The sequence below is a fragment of the Schistocerca serialis genome, chromosome 9 (genome assembly GCF_023864345.2).
Source record: "Schistocerca serialis cubense isolate TAMUIC-IGC-003099 chromosome 9, iqSchSeri2.2, whole genome shotgun sequence".
Lineage (NCBI taxonomy): Eukaryota > Metazoa > Arthropoda > Insecta > Orthoptera > Acrididae > Schistocerca > Schistocerca serialis.
This window is the reverse complement of record NC_064646.1, coordinates 347,571,237-347,595,923: the sequence shown is the minus strand read 5'-3', so window position 1 is coordinate 347,595,923 and position 24,687 is coordinate 347,571,237. Positions and strand designations below refer to the sequence as shown.

The 24,687-nt window shown below is 41.7% G+C and overlaps 1 protein-coding gene across 1 annotated transcript in view; it reads left to right on the top strand.

Annotated features, from left to right (window-relative positions):
* Positions 1–24,687, top strand: part of LOC126419875 (ankyrin repeat domain-containing protein 50) — a 513,285-nt gene that overhangs the window by 359,767 nt on the left and 128,831 nt on the right. The window contains exons 6-7 of the mRNA XM_050087125.1: positions 2,601–2,856; positions 21,559–21,786. Of these exons, the coding sequence (XP_049943082.1) occupies positions 2,601–2,856; positions 21,559–21,786 (484 nt within the window). The remainder of the gene's footprint in view (positions 1–2,600; positions 2,857–21,558; positions 21,787–24,687) is intronic.

The window sequence follows — 24,687 nt, the reverse complement described above, 5'->3', positions numbered from 1 at the left end:
GGTTCCAAAAATTCGATGAATATGACACCACACGGATCCCAGAAGAAGGAGACCATCATCTTTCGGCCTGCTGTTCGTGAAAGTCTTAGTTTCTTCTTCCGAGGTGTACCTGGATGACGCCACTCCATGCTCTGGCTTTGCTCTCTGGTTCGGACAAAAACAACCATGTTTCATCCTGGGTAACGACGCCGTCAAAACACTGTTTCCACTCTTCAGTAAAGGTCTTCATGAGACTCTCGCACACATTCTTCCTCATCGTTTTCATTTCTCTTGTCAATAATCGAGGCACCCAACTTGCACAGATTGTTCTGTACCCTGGTGACTCTACCAGTGATACCACACTACCCAATGACAAACGAGTCATTTCAGCAAGCTGTCGTGTCGCCAAACATCTGTCATTTTTAATGATTTGATCAATGGTGTCCTTACTAACGTCACTCACTGTCGTGGATGGCCTACCGCATTGCGGATTGTCCAATAGACAGAAATCACCATCTTCAAACCTCTACAACCACCGCTGGATACTGCTGCGGTCCACTGTGTCCTCCCATAAACAGGGGGCAACTTCCTGTGAATCGGTGTGGCAGAGTCATCGCTGGTCTTGAAGAGGAACTCCATTACCGACCGTTGTCGCAACTGACATCTACTTCATGGTACATTATGGTTCACCTGTAAATAAAAGAAAATACTTTTATATTTCAACATATAGGTAAATTTTCCAAGTGTCTTCACAAAAAATTTCATTCTCCTTCTGCAAAAAATAAAAAAAATAGAAACGACTGTGCAAAACTTTTTGAACGCCCTTTGTATCTTGTACGAGGGTGAGTCAAATGAAAACTTTAAATTTGTAATAACAAATCGAAATTTAGCGCCGTTATCCTGTAAGTTGGTAAGCGTGCTACAAATAGCGTGCAGAATGGCCTGTAGGTGGCAGCATAGTGTAGATGCACACATACCGTTGCAGTATCAGTATAAAGATGGCCGCCCCACTTGCGACTTGCACCAGGGAAGAACAGCGTTCTGTTATTCGGTTTTTGCGTAATGATGGCGTGAAACCTATTGAAATTCATCGACGAATGAAGGTTCAGTACGGTGATGCGTGTTTGTCACAGCAGCAAGTCCACGAAAGGAGTAGGAAGTTCGCAAATGGTGTGACTTCAGTGGAAGATGCTCCTCGTCTAGGTCAGACACAACGAGTTGTGACTGTACAGAACATTGCAGCAGTTGAAGCCATGGTGAAGGAAAACCGCCGAGTGACACTAAATGACATTGCAGCATGTTTACAGATTAGTCATGGGTCAGCACACCACATTGTGCATGATGTGGTCCAGTTTCACAAAGAGTCTGCAAGATGGGTGCCACGGCAGCTGACTCCTGAAATGAGAGAACCATGTGTTGATGCTAGTGAAGAACTTCTTCGGCGCTTTGCACGAGAAGGTGATGGCTTCCTTGCAAGAATCGTTACTGGGGACGAAACCTGGGTTCACTTCCACCAACCGGAAACGAAGAGAGCGAGCAAGGAATAGCGCCATTCCTCATCACCAAAGCCAAACAAGTTTCGAACAGAACCATCAGCAGGGAAAGTTGTGCTGACACTCTTTTGGGACGAAAAAGGCGTTATTTTGGAGCATTACATGCCTAGAGGGACGACTGTCACCAGTACGTCATACACAGCTCTCCTAAAGAATCATCTGCGGCCTGCAGTCAAAGCAAAGCGACGTGGATTGCTGTCAGCAGGTGTCCTTTTGCAACATGACAATGCAAGTCCCCACACTGCCCGTACAACAGTCGCAACAATCACAGACCAGCATTTTGAGTGTATTCCTCATCCACCATACTCATCAGACCTTGCCCCAAGAGATTTCCATATATTTGGACAACTCAAAGACGCAATGGAAGGAAAGAAGTTCCGTTCTGATGAAGAGGTACGCCACCCGGTGCATGAGTGGTTGCGCGGACTACCAAAAGAATTTTTTTCTAAAGGAATTTATGCACTTTGTAAGCGCTGGAGGACTTGTATTGAGCGTGGGGGAGATTATGTTGATAAGTGATACAGCTTCGTACCACTTCTGCACAATAAATAGAACTTAAAAAAATATTTAAGATTTTCATTTGACTCACCCTCGTAAATAGCATTTTCTGATAAAAACTTGTGTTTTTGGATTATCCATGTTCTTTGGTTATTCACGAAGTGTCAGTTACACATTGAGCTGGTTAATTATCGCCGGCCGGGGTGGCCGAGCGGCTCTAGGCGCTACAGTCTGGAACCGCGCGATCGCTACGGTCGCAGGTTCGAATCCTGCCTCGGGCATGGATGTTTGTGATGTCCTTAGGTTAGTTAGGTTTAAGTAGTTCTAAGTTCTAGGGGACTGAACCATTTTGGTTAATTATCTAGATATAACAGAACAACGTACACAACTGTTATTTGCACAGAAAATAAAACTGAACATACAAAAATAAAGAAATGACCGATACCAAGAGACTGATACCCAGTGAAACTGTAACCGATATCGTTCAAAACAGTTTAGACCGACCTCGCATGAGGAATGTGAGGCTGTCGGGAGAGTGAAGGATTACAGGAGGGTTTGTTGTGGTGGCAGGCACAGCCGCGCGGTGGCGCGCCTGTTCGCGGGCTTCCGGCGCATCGCGCTGGACGACCTGCGCAAGTCGCAGGTGGTGCGCGACGTCCAGCAGTACATCCTGGCGCGGCTCGACCAGGAGGACGCGCTGCGGCAGCACATCAGCCGCGACACCGCCGAGATGCTCAACCAGCTGCACATCAAGAGCAACGGCTGCTTCCTCTACCTCGAGAAGGTGCTCGACGGCGTCGCTGAGAACTTCATCGTGCTCAGGGAGGTGAGTCTCTCGCTGCGCTGCTCTACGCTGCTCTGACCTACTTGTCTAGGCCTCCTGCCGCCATTGTCAAGATGTCTTGGCATGAGGATAGCTCATAACAAGAACGGTTCATAGTACCAAGCTCGGAGGCGGAGCCGCGCTAAAATATACAGGGTTTCCCAAAAGCAGATAATTTGTTTCGTTACGACTGAAATGTTCATAGCTATTTACAGCCTATAGTCTGGAATTCATTTGGCCCGCCAGGCTAGCCGAGAGCACTAACGCGCTGCTTCCTGGACTCGGGTAGGCGCGCCGGCCCCGGATCGAATCCGCCCGGCGGATTACCGACGACAACGGGTGTGCCGGCCAGCCTGGATGTGGTTTTTAGGCGGTTTTCCACATACTACTAGGTGAATACTGGGCCTATCCCCACGTCCCGCCTCAGTTACACGACTCGCAGACATTTGAAGCACATTCACACTATTTCACGATTTACGCTAGACGCAGACAGGTGGGTTAGACTACTTCCGTCCCGGGGGGTATGGGGTGGTGGCAGGAAGGGCATCTGGCCACCCCTTAAAATTAACCAAGCCAATTCCGTACTTAACCATGCCGACCCTGCGCACAATGCGGGATAAAGGCGGTAGCAAAAGAAAGTCTGGAATTCATTTGTGAAAGACCAGGGCCAGGTATGTCCACTTTTCACGTTTTGACAGAAAGGAATCTGTAGCACAGCTGATCGGCAACTGGCGGCCACGACCCAGATCCTGCCAGCCATTTGTTTCAAACCGGTCCGCAGAGGAAATTTAGTGCAAGAGAGAGTGAAATTATCCAGTTGCACTTCGCCTGGGATACATTTTCGGAAATTTCCGCCAACGCTCAGCTCGCTACATGAGTAATGCTTTCTTATTGGCCGTACAGCCTGTAAAGGTTTCAATAAGTTCTGCTGTCATTGGTTTGAGCAGTTCCGGCCATTTCGTACGGTGCTAACAACATAAGATTCGTGCCTATCGTCTGTAATGGAACATTTAGGGATGGGACTTCGAATGATGAATATCGATATTCGCTAGAATCGGATATCACCGCTAAAAAAACCGATAACGGTGATTAATCGAACAATAACTTAATAATATCACGTGTTATTTAAAACTGTGAGGAGTCGGTTTTCTGGATTGATAAAAAAATTAAGGAAAAACCAAATTTAATAATACATTATTTTAGATATCATCAGAAAAGTCTTACGAAAAAAAGTTATACTACAGCATATGAAATAATAGACACAAAAAGACTCAAAATACGGATAATATGAATGAAATTTACTGTCTACGAAATTTAAAAAAGTAATTTGTTGGCATATTCTGCTTTTTATCTACTTCTCTGACCAGAAATTTCTTCACCAGCTTTTTATAATAGTCTTCCTGCTGCAACTGAAGTTCCCTCAGCTGATGAATATTGCGTAGCTATGAAATAAAGACTGGAACTCGACTGAGATATTTCTATCCAGGTTGTGCAAGGATTATTGATTCTATAAATATACTAATAATTCTGGAGAAATGTCTTCAATGTCTAGAGTTCCTCTCTTTTTACCTTCCACGTTTCGAGAATTACATTTCAAACTGTTCTACCACAGTTACTTTCAAATGATAGAAGGCTACCAATCTACACAATTGACAAGTCAAAATTTCTCTAAGACCTTTAAAGGAAAAACTATAGCTACCGTTCTTGTTCTGTAATTATTTCAGTATTAAAAAATGAAGTAAAAGTTAAATTTTCTCTGTTACGAGTAGATGACCGAAATATTGTTTTCTGATTATATCGCCACAAAATATTGATGTTACCGGTATAACGACTGGATTAGTATCGATTAAAAATATCGCGTAACTGATTCAGATATATCGATGTATTGTTGTCAGGAATCCCAAGCATAGAACAAATGTCACAAGGAAGGAAAGACCGAACGAGATGGCGCGATGGTTAGCACACTGAACTCGCATTCACGTGCACGACGGTTGAAACCGGTGTTCGGCCATCCAGATTTAGGTTCCTTTAAAAGGGCACGGCCGGCTTCGTTCCCCATTCTTCTCTAATCCGATGGGACCGATGACTTCGCTGTTTGGTCCCCAACCAACCAACCAACCAACCAACCAACGGAAAGGAGGGAGGCCGCACTGTTTGAATGTCATTGTCAGTACGTCATTATACGAGGGTAATCCCAAAAATAAGGTCTCCTTTTTTTTATATAAGTGCAGAACTCTGCCTGTGTGGCAGTTGGTCACACTGTTATGAAGAGTGCTTCACGCGCTGTGTGTAAACATGCGCACGCTGCGCTGAGGCGCTCAATCCTGGCTTGGCAGCCGTTGAGAATGGAGCTCCCGCTGCATGTTACCGCCAAGTGCGAATTGCGCGGTCATTCGGTTTTTGAACGCAAAGGGCACTGCGCCAATTGAAATCCATCGCCAATTGAAGGAAATGTATGTTGAGTCGTGCATGGATGTCAAAAATGCTCGAAGTGGTGTAGAGTGTCTGCAGCTGGTCGGACCGAAATTCGCCACGAACAACGGAGCGGGAGACGGTCAATTTCTGAGGAGACAGTGTTGAATGTTGAGCAAAGCATGCGTGAAGATCGGCGGACCACCCTGGATGATCTCTGCATGTTGGTTCCGGAGGTTTCCCGAAGCACCGCTCACAGAATTTTAACGGAAACATTGAACTACCGGAAGGTGTGCGTAAGATGGGTGCCACGCATGTTGACTGAGGACCACATTCGGCAACAAGTTGATGGGTTGGGTTGTTTGGGGTAGGAGACCAGACAGTTAGGTCATCGGTCTCATCGGATTAGGGAAGGACGGGGAAGGAAGTCGGCCGTGCTCGTTCAAAGGAACCGTCCCGGCGTTTGCCTGAAGCGATTCACTCCAAGTTTAAACGCAGCCAAAACCTCTCAGACAAACAGAAGCTAAACGATGTCAAAGTTAGCGTAAGGAGGGCTATGCGTGAAGCGTTCATTGAATTCGAAAGTAAAATTCTATGTACCGACTTGACAGAAAATCCTAGGAAGTTCTGGTCTTACGTTAAATCAGTAAGTGGCTCGAAACAGCATATCCAGACACTACGGGATGATGATGGCATTGAAACAGAGGATAACACGCGTAAAGCTGAAATACTAAACACCTTTTTCCAAAGCTGTTTCACAGAGGAAGACCGCACTGCAGTTCCTTCTCTAAATCCTCGCACAAACGAAAAAATGGCTGACATCGAAATAAGTGTCCAAGGAATAGAAAAGCAACTGGAATCACTCAATAGAGGAAAGTCCACTGGACCTGACGGGATACCAATTCGATTCTACACAGAGTACGCGAAAGAACTTGCCCCCCTTCTAACAGCCGTGTACCGCAAGTCTCTAGAGGAACGGAGGGTTCCAAATGATTGGAAAAGAGCACAGATAGTCCCAGTCTTCAAGAAGGGTCGTCGAGCAGATGCGCAAAACTATAGACCTATATCTCTTACGTCGATCTCTTGTAGAATTTTAGAACATGTTTTTTGCTCGCGTATCATGTCATTTCTGGAAACCCAGAATCTACTATGTAGGAATCAACATGGATTCCGGAAACAGCGATCGTGTGAGACCCAACTCGCCTTATTTGTTCATGAGACCCAGAAAATATTAGATACAGGCTCCCAGGTAGATGCTATTTTTCTTGACTTCCGGAAGGCGTTCGATACAGTCCCGCACTGTCGCCTGATAAACAAAGTAAGAGCCTACGGAATATCAGACCAGCTGTGTGGCTGGATTGAAGAGTTTATAGCAAACAGAACACAGCATGTTGTTATCAATGGAGAGACGTCTACAGACGTTAAAGTAACCTCTGGCGTGCCACAGGGGAGTGTTATGGGACCATTGCTTTTCACAATATATATAAATGACCTAGTAGATAGTGTCGGAAGTTCCATGCGGCTTTTCGCGGATGATGCTGTAGTATACAGAGAAGTTGCTGCATTAGAAAATTGTAGCGAAATACAGGAAGATCTGCAGCGGATAGGCACTTGGTGCAGGGAGTGGCAACTGACCCTTAACATAGACAAATGTAATGTATTGCGAATACATAGAAAGAAGGATCCTTTATTGTATGATTATATGATAGCGGGACAAACACTGGTAGCAGTTACTTCTGTAAAATATCTGGGAGTGTGCGTACGGAACGATTTGAAGTGGAATGATCATATAAAATTAATTGTTGGTAAGGCGGGTACCAGGTTGAGATTCATTGGGAGAGTCCTTAGAAAATGTAGTCCATCAACAAAGGAGGTGGCTTACAAAACACTCGTTCGACCTATACTTGAGTATTGCTCATCAGTGTGGGATCCGTACCAGGTCGGGTTGACGGAGGAGATAGAGAAGATCCAAAGAAGAGCGGCGCGTTTCGTCACCGGGTTATTTGGGAACCGTGATAGCGTTACGGAGATGTTTAATAAACTCAAGTGGCAGACTCTGCAAGAGAGGCGCTCTGCATCGCGGTGTAGCTTGCTCGCCAGGTTTCGAGAGGGTGCGTTTCTGGATGAGGTATCGAATATATTGCTTCCCCCTACTTATACCTCCCGAGGAGATCACGAAAGTAAAATTAGAGAGATTAGAGCGCGCACGGAGGCTTTCAGACAGTCGTTCTTCCCGCGAACCATACGCGACTGGAACAGGAAAGGGAGGTAATGACAGTGGCACGTAAAGTGCCCTCCGCCACACACCGTTGGGTGGCTTGCGGAGTATCAATGTAGATGTAGATGTAGAAAACCTAAATCAGGATGGCCGGACGCGGGATTGAACCGTCGTCCTCCCGAATGCGAGTCCAGTGTACTAGCCACTGCGCCACCTCGCTCGGTACGAGTTGATGCTTCCCGCGCATTTCTTCAACGTCTTGCAGCCGAACAGGACAACTTTCTGGACCCAATCGTCACAGGTGACGAAACCTTGCGATTCAGCTCCGACGACGAGGTGAAAGAAGAGGTTCATAACTTTCTGAACAGGATGGCGGCGAGCTGATGTGACATGGGCATACAAAAACTACCACAGCGTCTACAAAAATGTATCGACAGAAATGGTGATTACGTCGAAAAATATCTAAATGTTCAAGCTGTAAACTGATGTAAACCATTGTAGAAATAAACAGGTCTATGTACTTATAAAAAAATAGGATTACCCTCGTAATAACATTCTGATGGCGAGTGTTGTATTGTCAGTACGAGAAATATTGATAGCCAAAGGCCCTGCTGCAGTGATAACATCGGTTCTCGTCAGATCACTGAAATTAAACGCAGTTGGGCTTGGCTAGTACTTGGATGGGTGAGCGTCCGACTCTGCCGAACGCTGTTTGGAGGAGGGCTGCAGTCAGCCTTTGTCAGGCCAATTGATGATCTCCTTGATTGGGAAGTAGCGGCACTGGTCACGAAAACTGACAACGGCTGAAAGCGTGGAATGCTGACAACATGTCCCTCCATATCTGCTTGCCGTGACGCCTATCGGCAGAGGATGATCCGGCGGAAGTTTAGTTAGAAATATTGAAGAACAGTATTGATTCCGACGAAAATATTCTCCGTATGACCATTACGTATTGAGCGTGAGAGGGCGAGTATTTTCGGTTTGACAACTCGTCGTTGTGTTGTTCGCCCGTTTCCAGTTTGGCTTCTGTATAGTACAGGGTGGTTCAAAAAGAATGACATGATTTCAAAACTCATATTTATCGAAAAAAATATACTACCAACATGGAATGAACTAAAAAATACTCGCAAAATCTTAAAAGTTTTTGCTATGTTATTACACATCCTTTAAATGTCCATCAGCAGCACGAACAACATCTAGACGTCATGAGGTAACGGAGAGATGAACACACTTTCCTTCACATACCCCATAAGAAGAAATCGCTTGGGGTAATGCCTGGCGATCTTGGAGGCCACGTATCCAGGACTCTGGGGGGGGGGGGGGGGGGGCGCACTCAGGCGAAAACGCTTACTATTGGGTGGAGCGCCGTGACGTCACGACGAGGACCCTAGCGCAGCGCAGCTGTATGCTTACACGGCAAATGCGCTGTACCACAGACTCAGTGCCATGACACTCGTTCATTTTACTTTCGGTTTCGTTCGATACGCATCTGTACAAGTCAAAACAAGGGGCATGACAGGTTTTGTACACATTAAAAGTAAATAAATGATAATTAAGATGAAAAATAACTCACTCGTTTGATGAAGAAGCAAATGTTAAAGTAGTCTGTTTCTACTGTCGTTTACCAGACGACGATGCAATCCATAACTGCTTCCTCTTTGTGGCACATTTCTTCATTGCTTCCAACTTTGCTTCTTGATTGAGATGCCTACTCCTTATAAATTTTCTCGTTTTTACGTAAAGAGCAATAACTGCTTCATGAACCTCAGGAAACTTTTGTTTTAAAACAGAGCACAGAACTTAACGACATTTTTTTGTTTACACACTCCATTTCCGTGAAAAGCAGCAAATTCTTCTTCAACCTGCAACATTCTGTTTTCCCATGCTGACGTTGGAGTGTAAAGACCACCACGAGATATAATTGATATCCAGTCTGCAGCATTATCTCCTTCATTTTTTGCTCCTGGAAAGCCTAGTGATTTATCAATGTTGTGGCATTTAAATGCAATATAGCCTGCAATGCATTTTACCGCATCTGGAAGAACATCTGAAATTACAGAGTCATCCCCCATTGTTACCACATCTGTCAGTAAATTTTCTTCCACATTCACAGTTTCTGGGATTTCTCGTAGCTGCGCTTTGTCAGCAACATCTACAGAGCTCACTGGTAATGAAACTTAGGGATGCAGAATCCGGTCCGACGTCACACTGGGAAGACTCTGTGTTTAATTCTTTAGTAAATGGCGTGTTCCCAGAGAAAGAAATATCACTTGCATTACCCGTCAGATAAGGAAACGTATACTGTTCCATACTTCAAAAGGTGTAGGATTGTTATGAAATATACCTAATCCTCGTACCCTAGAAAAAAAGTTTTCCAGGCAATCTTGATACAGTCTACAAGTTAATATATAGCTAACTTCCATACTTTTCAGACTTTCGAAAAGACCAAACAGAGATTTTATTGAAGTTATGAAACCTTTTTGGAAAGGCAACATTCTTTCTTTGTCACCAACGTGCATTACTAAACAGATATCTAAGAATCTCTTCAAAGTATTTTCTTGAATTGTGAGATTCATTCCAAACCCAATACGCAGGGGTGAGCGTTCATCTTTTGGAACTCTAGAGTTCAGGACATCAAAGACGTCGTTAACGAGTTCAATAAAATTACTTTCAACGTCTTAATGAAGAACATACTTCAAAGCCTGGGCTGTTCGTCGTGAAAATAGGCGCGCTGCCATCCGTACATTCTGCCTTGCTCGTCCAGTTACGTTTAAGTGCGCTTCAGTAATGTGGTGTTTATCGTTAAGTCACTCTTTCGATGCTTTAAAAGTTCCTGTATAGCTGCCTTAGATATTTTGGATCCATCAGGTAGCGTAATGCCTGTATCCAAAAAATGGTTCCGTAATAACTTTAACAGATGTGGTACATCGAAGAAAACCCATACATTCCTGGTGTCGTCTGCTGGATTTACGAAATAAGTTCTCCCTGTATCGACAGACAGTTCCTTCCAGACTTTTATATCACACGTCACAGCAACAACACTCATTCCTGATTCCTCAACTGCCTTAATGATGCTCTGAAGCAAATTACTGGTCATCACAGTGTTGAAATCATAGTAAACTGGTTGTTTCCACTGCTTACACAACCCACGTATCATGCAGACTTGTACATTGGAATGTGATCCGACTACTACGTCTTCAGACGAATCGTAACATATGCGGCCATCAACATTCATTTCGTCAAATGTCAGAACTGCTAGTCTCCCTTGAGTAGTAAAAGTGTGTGACTTGGCTTTCAATAAACACGGGATATCTTCAAGAATATCCGGGCTGCATTTAAATTCATTTCTGAAAGGCTGCCTTGCACGGCAAAGGAATTTTTCGCTTTCGCAAATAAATCTATGCTTTAGGTGAAAATAGTTCAAATGGCTCTGAGCACGATGGGACTTAACATCTGAGGTCATCAGTCCCCTAGAACTTAGAACTAATTAAACCTAACTAACCTAAGGGCACCACACACATCCATGCCCGAGGCAGGATTCGAACCTGCGACCGTATCGGTCGCGCGGTTCCAGACTGAAGCGCCTAGAACCTCTCGGCGACACCGGCCGGCGCTTTAAGTGACAGAGCTCTTAAAGTCAATGCATGGGCAATGTCCTCTGAATTATACTTACCCTTTTATTTTCGTTTAATAGGCATCTTATTTGCGCCGGTGTAAAACACTTTGACAACACACTATTTTGTGCAATTTGACTTTTTCTTTCGCGTCAGATGACTTTTCTGCCCGCTTCAACGAAAGAACACGTCGGAGAACGTTCGTTTTACTTTGTAAAACATTTTTTTTGGTGCCGCTTCTTTCTGTGCATTCAGTTTTTTAAAAAGTTCAAGCTCGGCCCTCAGTTCCCTAATTTCCAAATCCTTATTCACTACTTCAGTGGGTTCATGAACGCAATCTGTACATGTGGTTCGGTCGACTTTCTTTTTCTTCGGTGACAGTTTTTAAAGTCGTCAAAGCTCGCCATTTGGAAACTTCTTGCTCCACAGCGTTGTGCACGACTTCCGGATCCCTAAAGAATGAATTTAATTTTATTCTTCCTAAAATTATTTACCGAGTAGGCCTACTATTCCTAAAAGTTTTTACTAAGTACTGTACAACTGCATTAATTTCTCACCAAAAATCAGATAAATTGACAAAAGCGATTAAATATCAGTGGCATAAGCGGCTACAATAGCTTAATTTGATAAAATGTAAAAATAAAATTGTTGAAGGAAATACAGGTATACGAACCCATGACCTCCAACATAAGAGACAGAAACCATACCACTACGCTACGAAATCAACTGGTCAGGGTCGGCTATTCTTACACAACTAAATCTAAACAAATTACGCGAAATATGCTGATTTTGTCATTTGAACTATATACTAGCTTTAAAATAGTTAACATATCGAGAATACGTAAAACTAACGGCTATTTCTACGACAAATGAAGCTATTATATCCAGGAGGAAAAGGAAATACACCTGAGCAACATTATTTATTGCCTGTACAATATAGCGGGTCATTCACTCCCGTAAAGCAATACAGTAATGCGTCAAAAAGCGTTGCATTTATGTGAATTCGTTTGTATTACGGTAATTTTTCAGTTTCAATTATTTAAAGTGTTATGTATGTGCAGACGTCTTACCCTTTCGTTTGCAACACCACTTTCCGCAATTTCTTCCCCATGTCAGTTCGGAATATTTATGTAGGGGATTGCCGCGCGAGATTAGCCGAGCGGTCTCAGGTGCTGCAATCGTGGACTGTGCGGCTTAGGGACTGGATGACCTTAGCAGTTAAGTCCCATAAGATTTCACACAAATTTCAATTTTCATTTTTTATGTAGGGGATTGTTGTTGGTAATAACTTCTTTCTTGAAGGTAACCCTAGACGCTCATTTCTTAGATCCCGTTCATAATCTTCAAGCCGAAAATGAGCTGATCACACATGTGCAGTTTTCACATTCACTTTGTCCTTGCGTTTGCATCGAACTATCCACTCACGTTGCAAGTGCTCATCCTTGGGAAAAACGTGATAAATAACGTCCGTCGTCGTTCGAGGAGTATTAATGCAATGTGCCACGGCACAGTTACGGTGACCATTGCTCATGACTGTCTCAAAAAAATTACTTTTATTGGATGTACACTACCACTTCCGTGTTCCACTGAATGCACAGCACTGCATCGTCCTCTCCGTGGCGTCAAGGCGCGCAAGGGTGTCTGGGAGTTCTATATACCTTGTGTAGCACTGTGTTGAGCTTAAAAAAAACCATTGTTACTCCAAATGGCTTGTCGACTGCCATTTCTTATCTCATTGCCATATTTTGTTTTCCTGTTCTTTCTCATATAAACATTAATAAATAATTATTCATCATTATAGGCGTTTTGGAAAGCAACTGTTGAAACTGAAAGTAATTCGTTATAAAATAGATGCAGCCAGTTGCCTAAAGGGCCGTTTATTTTTCCATGATCTCATTTCAAGATGCCTGGCTTCCCATCTGAACAGATGTTTACACTTACTTACATGTTATGAACATTATTTCTTTACTAACTGCGTTGCAAAATTTTGCTGCCGAAGTTTTTAAGATACGTAGCTATTGTCAAACAGTGTATGTAAACAATGCTCACGATGCATAAATAAATGTAAATATCTGAAGATGGGGTTGTTATGAATTGAATGCACTCTCAAAAACGCGTGTACTGAGGCATAATTTCTTGCCGTGGCGTGTCGGCAAAGGGGTGTCTTGCACATCAGTGCGTTACCACAGAAACATTGTCACTGACGCCATAGTTTTGACAGTATGCGCTAGGTGCTCTGCTGTTGTGTCACGTGACCAAGTGGCCCGTAAGCTTCAGTGTGGATCAGGCTCGTGGGTCATGTAAGGTTGCCAATGTCTGCTATAGAATATCATGCGATCCTCGAAATTCCGGAGAAAACCCTAAATAAATAATCTCAGGATTCGAGAGATCCGGCTATTGCGGTGGCCAGCTGATGTTTCCATTACAAGGCACAACTCGACCAGGAAACATTTATCGATGAAGTGCTGTGGTCTGACATGCCATACGGCAGGTTACGCCGTCTTGCTGAAAACACAGTCTTTTTTCACAGCCATTAATGGCCTTGGAAAAGTGTTTAACGTGTCAAGGTAATGTCCAACATTCATAGTAATGATCATTTTTCTGCATTTTCGAAAAAAAAAGAATGTACAGAACGTACAATGCAACACGATCTCTCACAACACGTTAGTTGTGGAGAGATCTTTTGCGGTTTTGCGGATAAGTTATGGCTGTTCTGTGCCCCAAATGCGACCGTTTTATTTATTGACAAGGCTGCTGAAGTGGCAATGAGCTTAATCGCTTATCACAAGTTTCATGTGGAAACTGTGTTCTTCTGCCAGTAAAAGAAATTCATTTGCAAATTTCAATATTTTTGCAGGCAATATCCTTTTGGAAATTTAAATTTTGTAGGGGAATGTGTAGTAGTAAGCTGTTAAAATTCTTCATAATGAAGATTTTGGCATGCCAACTTCTTGAGACCAACGGTGAACTGACTTTGAGAGAATGCTTGCCATTGATGCGCGGGCGTTGCCAATATTCCCTGCGTCCCGCGGGGATTTTGGACAGCCACCACTGACTCAGTCTGCAACATTGCCAGTTACACTAGAATGACAGACATCTCTTCTTTATGACATGTTTTATGCTGCAGTACGGAGTTTTCTGTCGTATGCCCGCTGGGCTCGCTCAACACTTCGTTGTCCCTGCACGAAGTACAATACAATTGTAGAAAAATGTACTTTATTACTCCGAGTATTCGTGCTTAATCTCCAAAGTCACAGCAACAATCTGCAGCAAACAAACAAAAAGTTTATAGTTAATATATGAAACGTTTTATTTGCATTTCAAATAGATGCACAAGTTTTATGGCATCCTGTATATTGCGAAGGGCTTTCCGTTTGATTTATTTACACGTGCGAACACAGTTGACACTGAGCGCGGTGGCTGACGGGAGCGACTATACATGGGAAATGCCTTACGGTCGCTCCCATCAGCCACGGCGCCGGTGTCAAGTTTGTTTGCGCGTGTACATTTTCCTGTCATTTATTCGGTTGACTGCTCATTACAGTTGCAAGTATGTAGTACTTTTGTCTAAATGCAGGTGGCAGCACAATCACGAAACTGTAATCCCTCCACAGTATACCGCTATTTTCCAAATCCTGTCATTACACCATCGGACGACATGAAGTGTGATAATCAAGGACAACGCTGGACGACGTGTTTTATGTGGAAGGAGCGCGTAAGCGCTGCGTATGCACACAGTCGAGTGGTTACAGTGTGTGGAGAGCGTGCACCGCCATGAAATGTGCTCTTGCAACACCACGCCCATCCCCACATGAGTCGGGAAACCACAGCAACCATCGCTGAAATGGGGTTCCAAATACTGCCACACCCACTGTGTCTTCCTGACTTTGCCGGCCTGGGTGGCCGTGCGGTTATAGGCGCTACAGTCTGGAACCGCGTGACCCCTACGGTCGCAGGTTTGAATCCTGCCTCGGGCATGGATGTGTGTGATGTCCTTAGGTTAGTTAGGTTTAAGTAGTTCTAAGTTATAGGGGACTGATGACCTTAGACGTTAAGTCCCATAGTGCTCAGAGCCATTTGAACCATCTTCCCGACTTTACCCCTTGTGATTACCACCCACTCGGGGCTATGAAGAAACCTCTGAGCAGACGTCTTTTCGCAGACTTAGGAATCTGCGAGGAGCTGTCCTGCAGTGGGTGCGACAACGAACTCTATTCACATACTGCTTGCTACCAATCGTCGTTAAACATCCGCAATGTCTACATCTGTTCCCACAGAAAACAAGTCACCCAGTGCTGTGCTTCATGATCACACTTTATGTTGTCTGCTCTTGTGATGACAGTAGTTAGAAAATTGAGGAGTACTATGCAGGCATTACACTCCTTGAGATTGTGCTGCCATCTACAGCTAGAATTAAGTACATTACTTGCAACTCCAGTGATGAACCAAACGGCGCGACTTGAATGTTTACAAAAAGTTAAATATAAGGCAGTATGGAATTCTGGTAGGAAAACATATTTGTAAGTGACATATTGCAGCATTTGAATTATCAGAAAGCAATTGTGCGTTTTCTAAGTGGTTTTAACCAATTATAGTCAACCTTTTGAAACTGTTGATACTGATTGTTGTCTTTAAAACGACTAATAGCTAGGCTGAAGGCTGTGACCTGAAATGCCGGTTAGCTCCATGTGGTAGAGGTTGGGCTGTGGCTGTAGCAGAACAATCAACGAGTTGAGCGTAAGAGGAGTCATAACAATTTCTACACAATTTTCAGGTTCCTGTGCTTACAGGTAATCAACAGTGGCCAAATCTTCACTATCGAATCCTTCACTGCGCGCGCGTGTGTGTGTGTGTGTGTGTGTGTGTGTGTGTGTGTGTGTTAGAGATGGGCAAACTGAAACATTTAACTGTTTCGAAACAAATGAAACAGTACACTGTAATGTTTCGATACGCTGTTTCGATACAGTGAAACACTTTGTGTTTTGTAATCTAATAAACATACACATTTTATCATCTTGAATGTCTACTGTATAAGTATGTCCATATAAATACAAATGAGGTGCGAGAGCACTAATAATTTCACAGAAAGTATGAAACTATCACTTGGGCGTCTTGGCAGTTTCGTATTTCCTGCAGCAAATGCGCTGCTTTCGTGCTGTGTGACTTACATACTTTCCAATTGGCTGAGTAAAGCCATAGCTGAAGACAGAAGAACCACCGCAAACGGAACTGGAGGTAGGAGCAAACTGCAGAAACAACAGATATGCTACTGGGATTCCCACATTCCGTTAGTATGGGTAATTTACCCATCCTGCTAATTTCCATGCACACAAAGGGAATCATTGTGGATAATAGGCACAGTGACTATAGACTCACAAATAACGCCAAATAATTCGAATAAATAACTAAATATAACAGAAAAAATTTTGTCTTGCAAGGTGTTTCGAACCGTTACTATAAAGTCACCACGTTTCCCAGCCCTTCCCGTTCACCACTACACTATCAGTGATATGTCAAACAGATTGCTTGCAATTATACCAAGATCAAATTTATGTATATGTCTAATAACTGTCACTCTACGCCTTCTTTTATTCAAAATGTTGTAGGCTTACTTGCGTTTCTTAATACGATTACTGTACATGAAAAGGGAAGCGTATGTTTTGAAAAAAAAGTGTAATTTAATCTAATGATTTTCACATATTTATTATTTTGAATGTGAATAGTATGCATTGTTTCATTGTTTGGTTAGTGTTTATAAAGCAGATGTTACGCCATTTCGTAATAGGACAGTCAGCTAGAAACGAAGCTTTATTTTCGGATATCTTAAGCTTCATTCTATTGCTTGTCAAAAATATTTCGCCACTCTTGAAAGTGTTTCATTAAGTGTTATGTTGTGTTTCAGTATCTGTGCCGAGCCCGAATCTCGTACGACACAGAACGGAATGAAACATCACTGTCTCGATACAGTTAGTCCGTTCCAAGCGCAAGTGGACTGAAACAGCCTTATTTTGAAACAATGATACAGTTTCTGTGTCTGGCTCGAGATCGAATATGGTGCGGTTATCCGAGACAGGAGCGGAATGAAACACCACTGTTTCGAAACAGTGAACCACAGCCGTTCCGAAACACTGAAACAGTTCTACGTATCGATACACTGTATCGAAACATAGAAACAGTGGCCAAGTCTAGCGTGTGTGTGTGTGTGTGTGTGTGTGTGTGTGTGTGTGTGTTAACACGCCATTAATCGACGTTTAATATGAATTTTGTGATACGGTTCAAGTTTTTTTTTTTCCCATCAAAAATTTTATCCACTGTCTCAAAGGCACGCTACTTGCACTACAATACAGTAATGTAAATTTCACCACCGAGCGCGAGTTTCACGAACGATTAGATGAAATGAAGATTCAAAATCTGTCATTACTCTCAGTTGCAATCAAGTCCGTTGCTTTCTAACGGCGGTTGCTATTTGAAAGTTTCTTTTTGTTTGTTAAGGTGGGTTTTTACGGTTTTCGTATCCCTTACAAGTATGTGTCTTAAGGTCATATTTGTAGAAATTATTGAAGGAAATAGAGAAAAATCTGTAGGCCTCACTTACGCTCAAGAATTTGACCACACGGGTAACACATTCGTAGCCTTCCCCAATACGGCCAAACCACAAGCTGCGAGTGCCTCATAGCCATCGTGCTGCATCGGATTTTGGAAAGTTCCATTACATTCTTTCATGAAACCCTTGGTGACCACAAGATATTTGTAAACTGTTGACTACTTTGGCTTATTACTTCATTGTTTACAGAGGTCACATTGGTTTAACTGTATTAGAACCCCGCCCTCCACCCATATGCCATCTGTCGTACTTCAGATTTACATACCTCCAATGACTCAATTAAGTTTTCACTAACACAACCTCTCCTAGAAAGGAGTTCCTTGAGAAGTACGCTAAGGCAGCATCTTAGGACCACTACCCTTTCTCACATATATGTGAGTGATTTCAAGTTACAATAGGATACTGCCTAAATTGTATTATACGCAGATGAAACAAGTCTAATAGTGAGCAACTTTAAAAACTCTTGACATTCCATCACTGATAACATCCTAATAAGTATTGAGACTTGGTTCTGTGCAAATAAGCTTAGACCTACACTGAATGCAAAGAAAACAAAGTGTATACAGTTTGGTAAAACGACTCGCGACAAAGACATCAACCTAGAACTGGATGACACACTAAGTTTCCTTACACACAGACTTAAATTAGCTTTCTTTGCACTGAGAGTTACTGAAAATGTTTGCACTTTAAAAGGCATCAGAATGATATATTTTCATTCTGTTGCTTCATGTGGAACAGCATTCTGGATCAGTTCAAAATCTAATTTAAAATAAATTTTGATTTTGCAAAAGTGGACTGTTCGTTTAATTACCCGTAGGCCTACATGAGCTCACTGCAGACCTCTTTTCAGGAAACTGGGAATACTTACTCTGCATCACTTTATACTAGGTGTATCAGAAAGAATCATCCGATTTGGCACGTCTGTATTTCTGAAACTAATAAACATATACAATGATTTTTTTACACATTTTCATAGGCGTTCAATATGCCTTGAGATGCATGGCATATGTCAATGTGGTATTCAAATTGTTCCCACACTGCAGCAAACATGTCTTTAGTTATAGCTTTCACAGCTGCTGTTATGCGATGTCTCAGTTCATTCATTGTTGTTGGTAGTGGTGGCATATAAACAGTGTCTTTTATTAACCCCCACAAGAAAAAAATCACATACAGCAAGGTCTGATGACCTTGGAGGCCAGTAACATAAGGCTGAATCATTTGGTCCAGTGTGACCGATCCATCATTCAGTAATCCTTTGATTTAAAAATTCCCATAATTCCAGATGCCAGTGTGGTTACCTAGTGGGAACCATGCAGAGCTCAAGAGTTTGCTCTGTCCAACAGCGCTTTGTTCACATGCGTATCTCACACAACAAAATTGTTACTTTTTTAAAAAAATTGGGTGATTCTTTTTGAACTCTTAAGCAAAGCAAATCTAAGCAGTCTCCACACAAATGCTGTCAAGGGGAATGGTATCCACATAGAAGAAATCAAAACATCACGAACTCAGAAACATTTAAGCCATATGGATATTAAACTCTATAATACATTGGCGCAGTTCATTAAAGACTTACAGGATAATATAAATTTTAAATTAATACGTAGAAAATTTTTAATTGATAAATGTTGCTCTTTAGTAAATCAACATTTTTAAGGGCAAGAAGCTTATTTTATAAGTTAATCTCCAATATATATATATATATATATATATATATATATATATATATATATATATATATATATATATATATATATATATATATATATATAATGCAGTTGTGTGATAACTTGTATGAGAAGTTCATATTTTTGTGTATTTCACTTTATATTGTACCACTTTACTATCTATTAGTTTGGTGCATCAGTTCATAGCATTTTTGTTTTTTATGTTGGTATTCTGCTTGCAATGGGTTTATTTATCTACTGTCATTTTTTATTTGTAGTTCAGTGTTGCTGTTTGTGTTTACATAATGTTGATTTGTCATTTAGGGATAGTGAGTGGAGCTGTGGATGCTAGAAAATGGAGAGCCCAGTGGAGTAATCAGAACATTCCCAAAATATTCTTCTAATTGAGTTCAGTAGAGGGCTGAAAGCAGCTTATGCAGCCAAAAACATTTGTAACATGTACGTGGATAATCCCAGTGGACAGAACATGACAAGAAAATTGTTTTCTCTTTTTGAGCAGTGATCATTCCACCATCATGCAACATTTTCATGCATTGGGCAAGGTTCAAAAATCAGGCATACGGGTTCCACATGCCTTAAACCAAAATAAAAAAAATCAGCAGGTGGCCATGTGTGCATCTCTGCTTGCCATTAATAAATTGGCTCGTGGACAACACCAATCATTCCTATCCTGTATTGTTACTGGTAATGAGGAATGGTGCACCTACGCTAACATAAGCAGCAGGTCCCAGTACAAACATGCACATCCATAAAAGATAACATTATGCATCTGATGGACCAGCGACAATGGGTGTACTACAGATTGCTTCCGTGGGGTGTAACTGACACTGCTGACATTTATTGTCAGCAACTGAGATGTCTTGTAGGCGCAGTCCAAGAGCAATTGTATGCACCTTATTCACCTGATTTAGTGCCCCCAGATTTTCATCTTTTCTGCTCTCTGTTGAACAACCTTAAAGGAACTTTCTCTCCAGATTAAAATGCGCTCCAAAGATGGCTCGACAAGTTCGTTGCTTCAAAACCATGTGATTTCTACAGTCACAGGTTCGGAAAGTTACTGCAGTATTGGCAGACTGTTGTAAATAGTGAGGGAGAATATATTGTTGGTGATTATGGTCTCCGGTATGAAGACCACAACAACATATGTGTATCCGTTGTGTTTATTAAAAGTATGGAGAAATGCTGTGAATTTATGCTCCAACCCAATGTATTACTATTTATTCTATAGGCCTATGTAGTTATTGATGGGAAAGAAATTATTATACACTATTCTTATGTAAAGAAATTTTAAATTTACTGATACATGTAGTAGGCAGTTTCATTTTGCACATTCCATATTCTTAATTTCTGCGTATGACAAGATCATTTCTACAATGGCATGACTGCCAAATAAATAAATAAACACTGCTAATGTGTGTAGGCTCCATGCCAAATACTATAGGGGTACTGAACATATGCAAAGGAAGACATTATGAGTGGTTGCATGTTGATTAGACACACAGTTTAATGTGAAGGGAGTGCTAAAAAAGCTGAACTGGTTACATTTGAATAGAGACACCAGCAGTGCTATGAAAGCCTGCTTCTATAGGTTCAAGAATCTCTATTAAGTGAGAAATCTAGAAGGTACTAAAATCCCCAATGCTACTGCTACCATAGGCAGGGCTTAATTTTGGCCAGAACAAATCAGTACCAGAGATTTAAAATAGCACTTATGTTAATTCGCAATGTAACTAATCTTCCACTGCACTTGCACCAGTGAACAATCAGCACACAAATGGCACACTGAAGTTATGTTTGTGAAGACATATTATAGGGATGTTCATATTCAGATGTGTTACTTATTGTTGTGTGTTGTCAATATCATCATCGTCTTGAAGCAAAGGGTTGACATGTTTCCTGTTTTTAATCTCCTTGTGAACTTCACTGGATGATGATGATGAGTAGGAAACTTATTGAGATACTATACTCAACTGATAATTCAAGATTTCATCAGTGGAATTCACTGAGAAAGCCTGCAGTTTAAAATAGGTCCTCAGTCATATAGCACATGTATCTCTGACTTCTTTTCATATCTTGGACACGCCTCTAAATATTCGTATAGAATATGATTACTGTAATGTAATTTTAGATAAATGTGCCTTTTTAAAATGTGTCTGTATACGACATCCTCAGGTTCGCGAAATACCGGGAACTCTGAATGGCCTGTACCTGTGGCTGTGCCAGCGGCTGTTCAGCAGGAAACAGTTCGCCAAGGTTCAGCCACTGCTCAACGCAATGCTAGCTGCGAGGCGGCCTCTGTCGCACGACGCGCTCTTCCGGTGTGTGAGGGTGCACAACTGCCAGATCACGAGAGAAGACTTTGCCAGAAGACTGCACCTCTTGAGGAGAGTACTCGCACAGGTATATTTTAATGTGTCTAGAGCTTCAGATTATACAATAGTGTGCAATTCTTGCCTTATATGTGCCAGACAACCTGTTGTTGTAGCTTACTATACATTCTATTTTTTTCCTCTCTTGTTTAATGGAGGGTTCTGAGCTGTTATTACCTTCTGGAAGAGACAGCTTTCCACTTAAAATTTGTATTACTGAATATTTTAGAAGGTAAAACAACAATTAACCACAATTTGATGGTAAATAATTTTATTTAGAAGCCACTATTACTGTTCCCACATTTTATCAAAATTAAAACTTTGCAGTCCGACTTAGCACACCTTAAAAAAAAATAAAGAAGCTTGTTAGATGTCTGATAGAAATTTATTGAGGTGTGCATGGATAACAGAGGCTTTCAATTGCAATTACTTAAAACTAAATCTGTGATGGGCTGAGATTAAGGGCATTTAATATCAACAAATAATAATTTGATGAATTAGTCACTGGTGTGAAATGCAAATAATGAGAGCAATCACTATTTGGTTAAGTGAGCGGCACAGTTATAAACAAAACTAGTAATGTTTTCGAGGTTTTGGGCAATAGGGATAACTAAAACACACACACTCTCTCTCTCTCTCTCTCTCTCTCTCTCTCTCTCTCTCTCTCTCTCTCTCTCTCTCTTTCTCTCTGCTGGGTGCTGATGAGTCCTCTCCATTTGGCTCGGTCCTCCCACCACTTATCTTCCTCCACTTGTTGCCAGGTCACACCTCTCCTTTCAACAGATATTCTCACTCCCATATTTCACCATGTTCTTGGGTACCCTGTATGTCTTTTTCCATCCATCTTTAGTTCTCCCATAATTTTGGGGAGTCTCTGCCCACACATCTTCTTAACATGCCCATACCAGCTTAATCTCTCTTTTTCAATTTCTTCTCTCATACTTTCTTGTTTAAGGCCTTTTCTAATATTTACATTCCTTACTACTCTCATTCTTGTTTTTACCTTAACTGCTTTGAGAAATTTCATTTCCCCTGATTGCAGTCTGCTCCAGTCCCTTTTTGTCATTGTCCATGTTTCTCCTCCACAGGTGACAATAGGGAAGTAATAACTCTTATACATAAGGAGTTTTGCTTTTTCTGAAACTTCCTTATTTCAAATCAGGTGTTTTATTGTTTGGTAGAAATTGCCTCCCTTCTGTACCTCCTATTAATTTTGTTGGTTATTCTTCCATCACTAGATATTTCACTCCCTAAGTAAGTGAAACTGTCCACCACTTTTAGGGGTTCTCCATCCACAGTAATATTTCCATTGATCCCTTTGTCTCTTCCAAATACCATTACTTCACTCTTATCTTTATTTATTTTTAATTGATGCCTTTTCATTATTTCCTTCCACGCACCACGTTGTAACTGTACATCTACCTCTTTATCACCCCATATTACCACATCATCTGCAAAAATAATCTTTTTGCTTTTTCTTTTACTATATCTTTAACTGTCCTATTCATTCCCTCCACCACAATATTAAAAAGTGCAGGAGATAGGATACTTCCTTGCTTAAGTCCTTGTCTTATTTTGAAGTATTCAGAGTTCGCCAATGGTATTCTAATTCTACAATTGTGTCCTATGCATCCATCTTCTGTATCTATCTTCTTCATTTCTTCCCAGAGTCTTTCCCTTTTCTAGGTCTATAAAAACCCTTTTGTTATGCTCCAACAGTGGACAGGTAGAAAATATCAGGTCAATCGTGCTTTTTCCTTTCCTAAACCCATGCTGTTCTTCACTCGGCTCTTTCTCTCTCTTTTCACTTATTCGATTTAGTAAGTTAAAAAAAAATCTTGGCTGTATGACTCATAAGGGTTATTCCTCTGTAGTTTTTACAAAGTCTTTTATTGCCTTTTTTGAAGAAGGGAACAATGTCTCCTCTTCTCCAATCATCAGGTATTGTACTATTTCTGCACACACTTGGTAGTACTCTATACGGCCACAGCAGTCCCACTGGACCTGTTGCTCTTATCATGTCCACTGATACTTCACCAGGTCCTGGGGCTCCCCCCCCCCCCCCCCCCCCAATTCATCTTCTTCACAGCTATTTCTATTTCTTCCTGTGTAATTTGTCCTAATTCTACTTCCCAACTTCTCTCAATTTCTGCATTATTTGTTGTTTCCTTGTGTACGCGCTCCTCAGCATTTAACAGTTTCTTAAAATGTGCTCTCCAGAGATCTTTTTTATTCCCTGGATGTTCAGTCACAGTACCATCCTCTGTTTCCATCTTCAGAAGCCTTCCTTTTATTTTTCATCATTTTATAGAACATTTTCTTATTGCTCTTCACATCTTCAAGTGGTTTGTGTGTGTGTGTGTGTGTGTGTGTGTAAACTCTTCCCATGCCTTTTTCTTTGCTGTTTACACTATTTCTTTGCACGCATTCTTTTCCTCTCTATATATTTTATGGTCCTCGTCATTTTTAGTTTTCCACCACTTTCTTCATGCTCCATTTTTTCTTCTAACTGCTTGGATTGTGATATCATCCCACCAACGTGTCTGTCTTACTTTTTCCTTTCCAGATGTTCTAACACATACTTTTTGTGCTGCTTTGACTAAAGTGCCTGTGAATAAACTCCATTCTTTTTCTACATCACAGAAAACTTCTTTTGGAAATTTTTGTGTGATTAATTCTCTATGCTTCTCAGCACTTTCACTCTCCTTCAGTTCCCAATCCTGTATCCTCATCACTTTCTTGTGTTTTCTATTTGTCACACATTGATCCATTTCCCATTGTCCCAACAGTAATATATGGTCTCCATCTGCACTCATACTTGGAATTACCTTCACATTTGTTACTTCCTCTCCCCATTCACTATCTACTAGAATATAATCAGTTACTCTTGGTTCTTCCATTCCATCTGTATCTGGTGATAACATGACTTTCT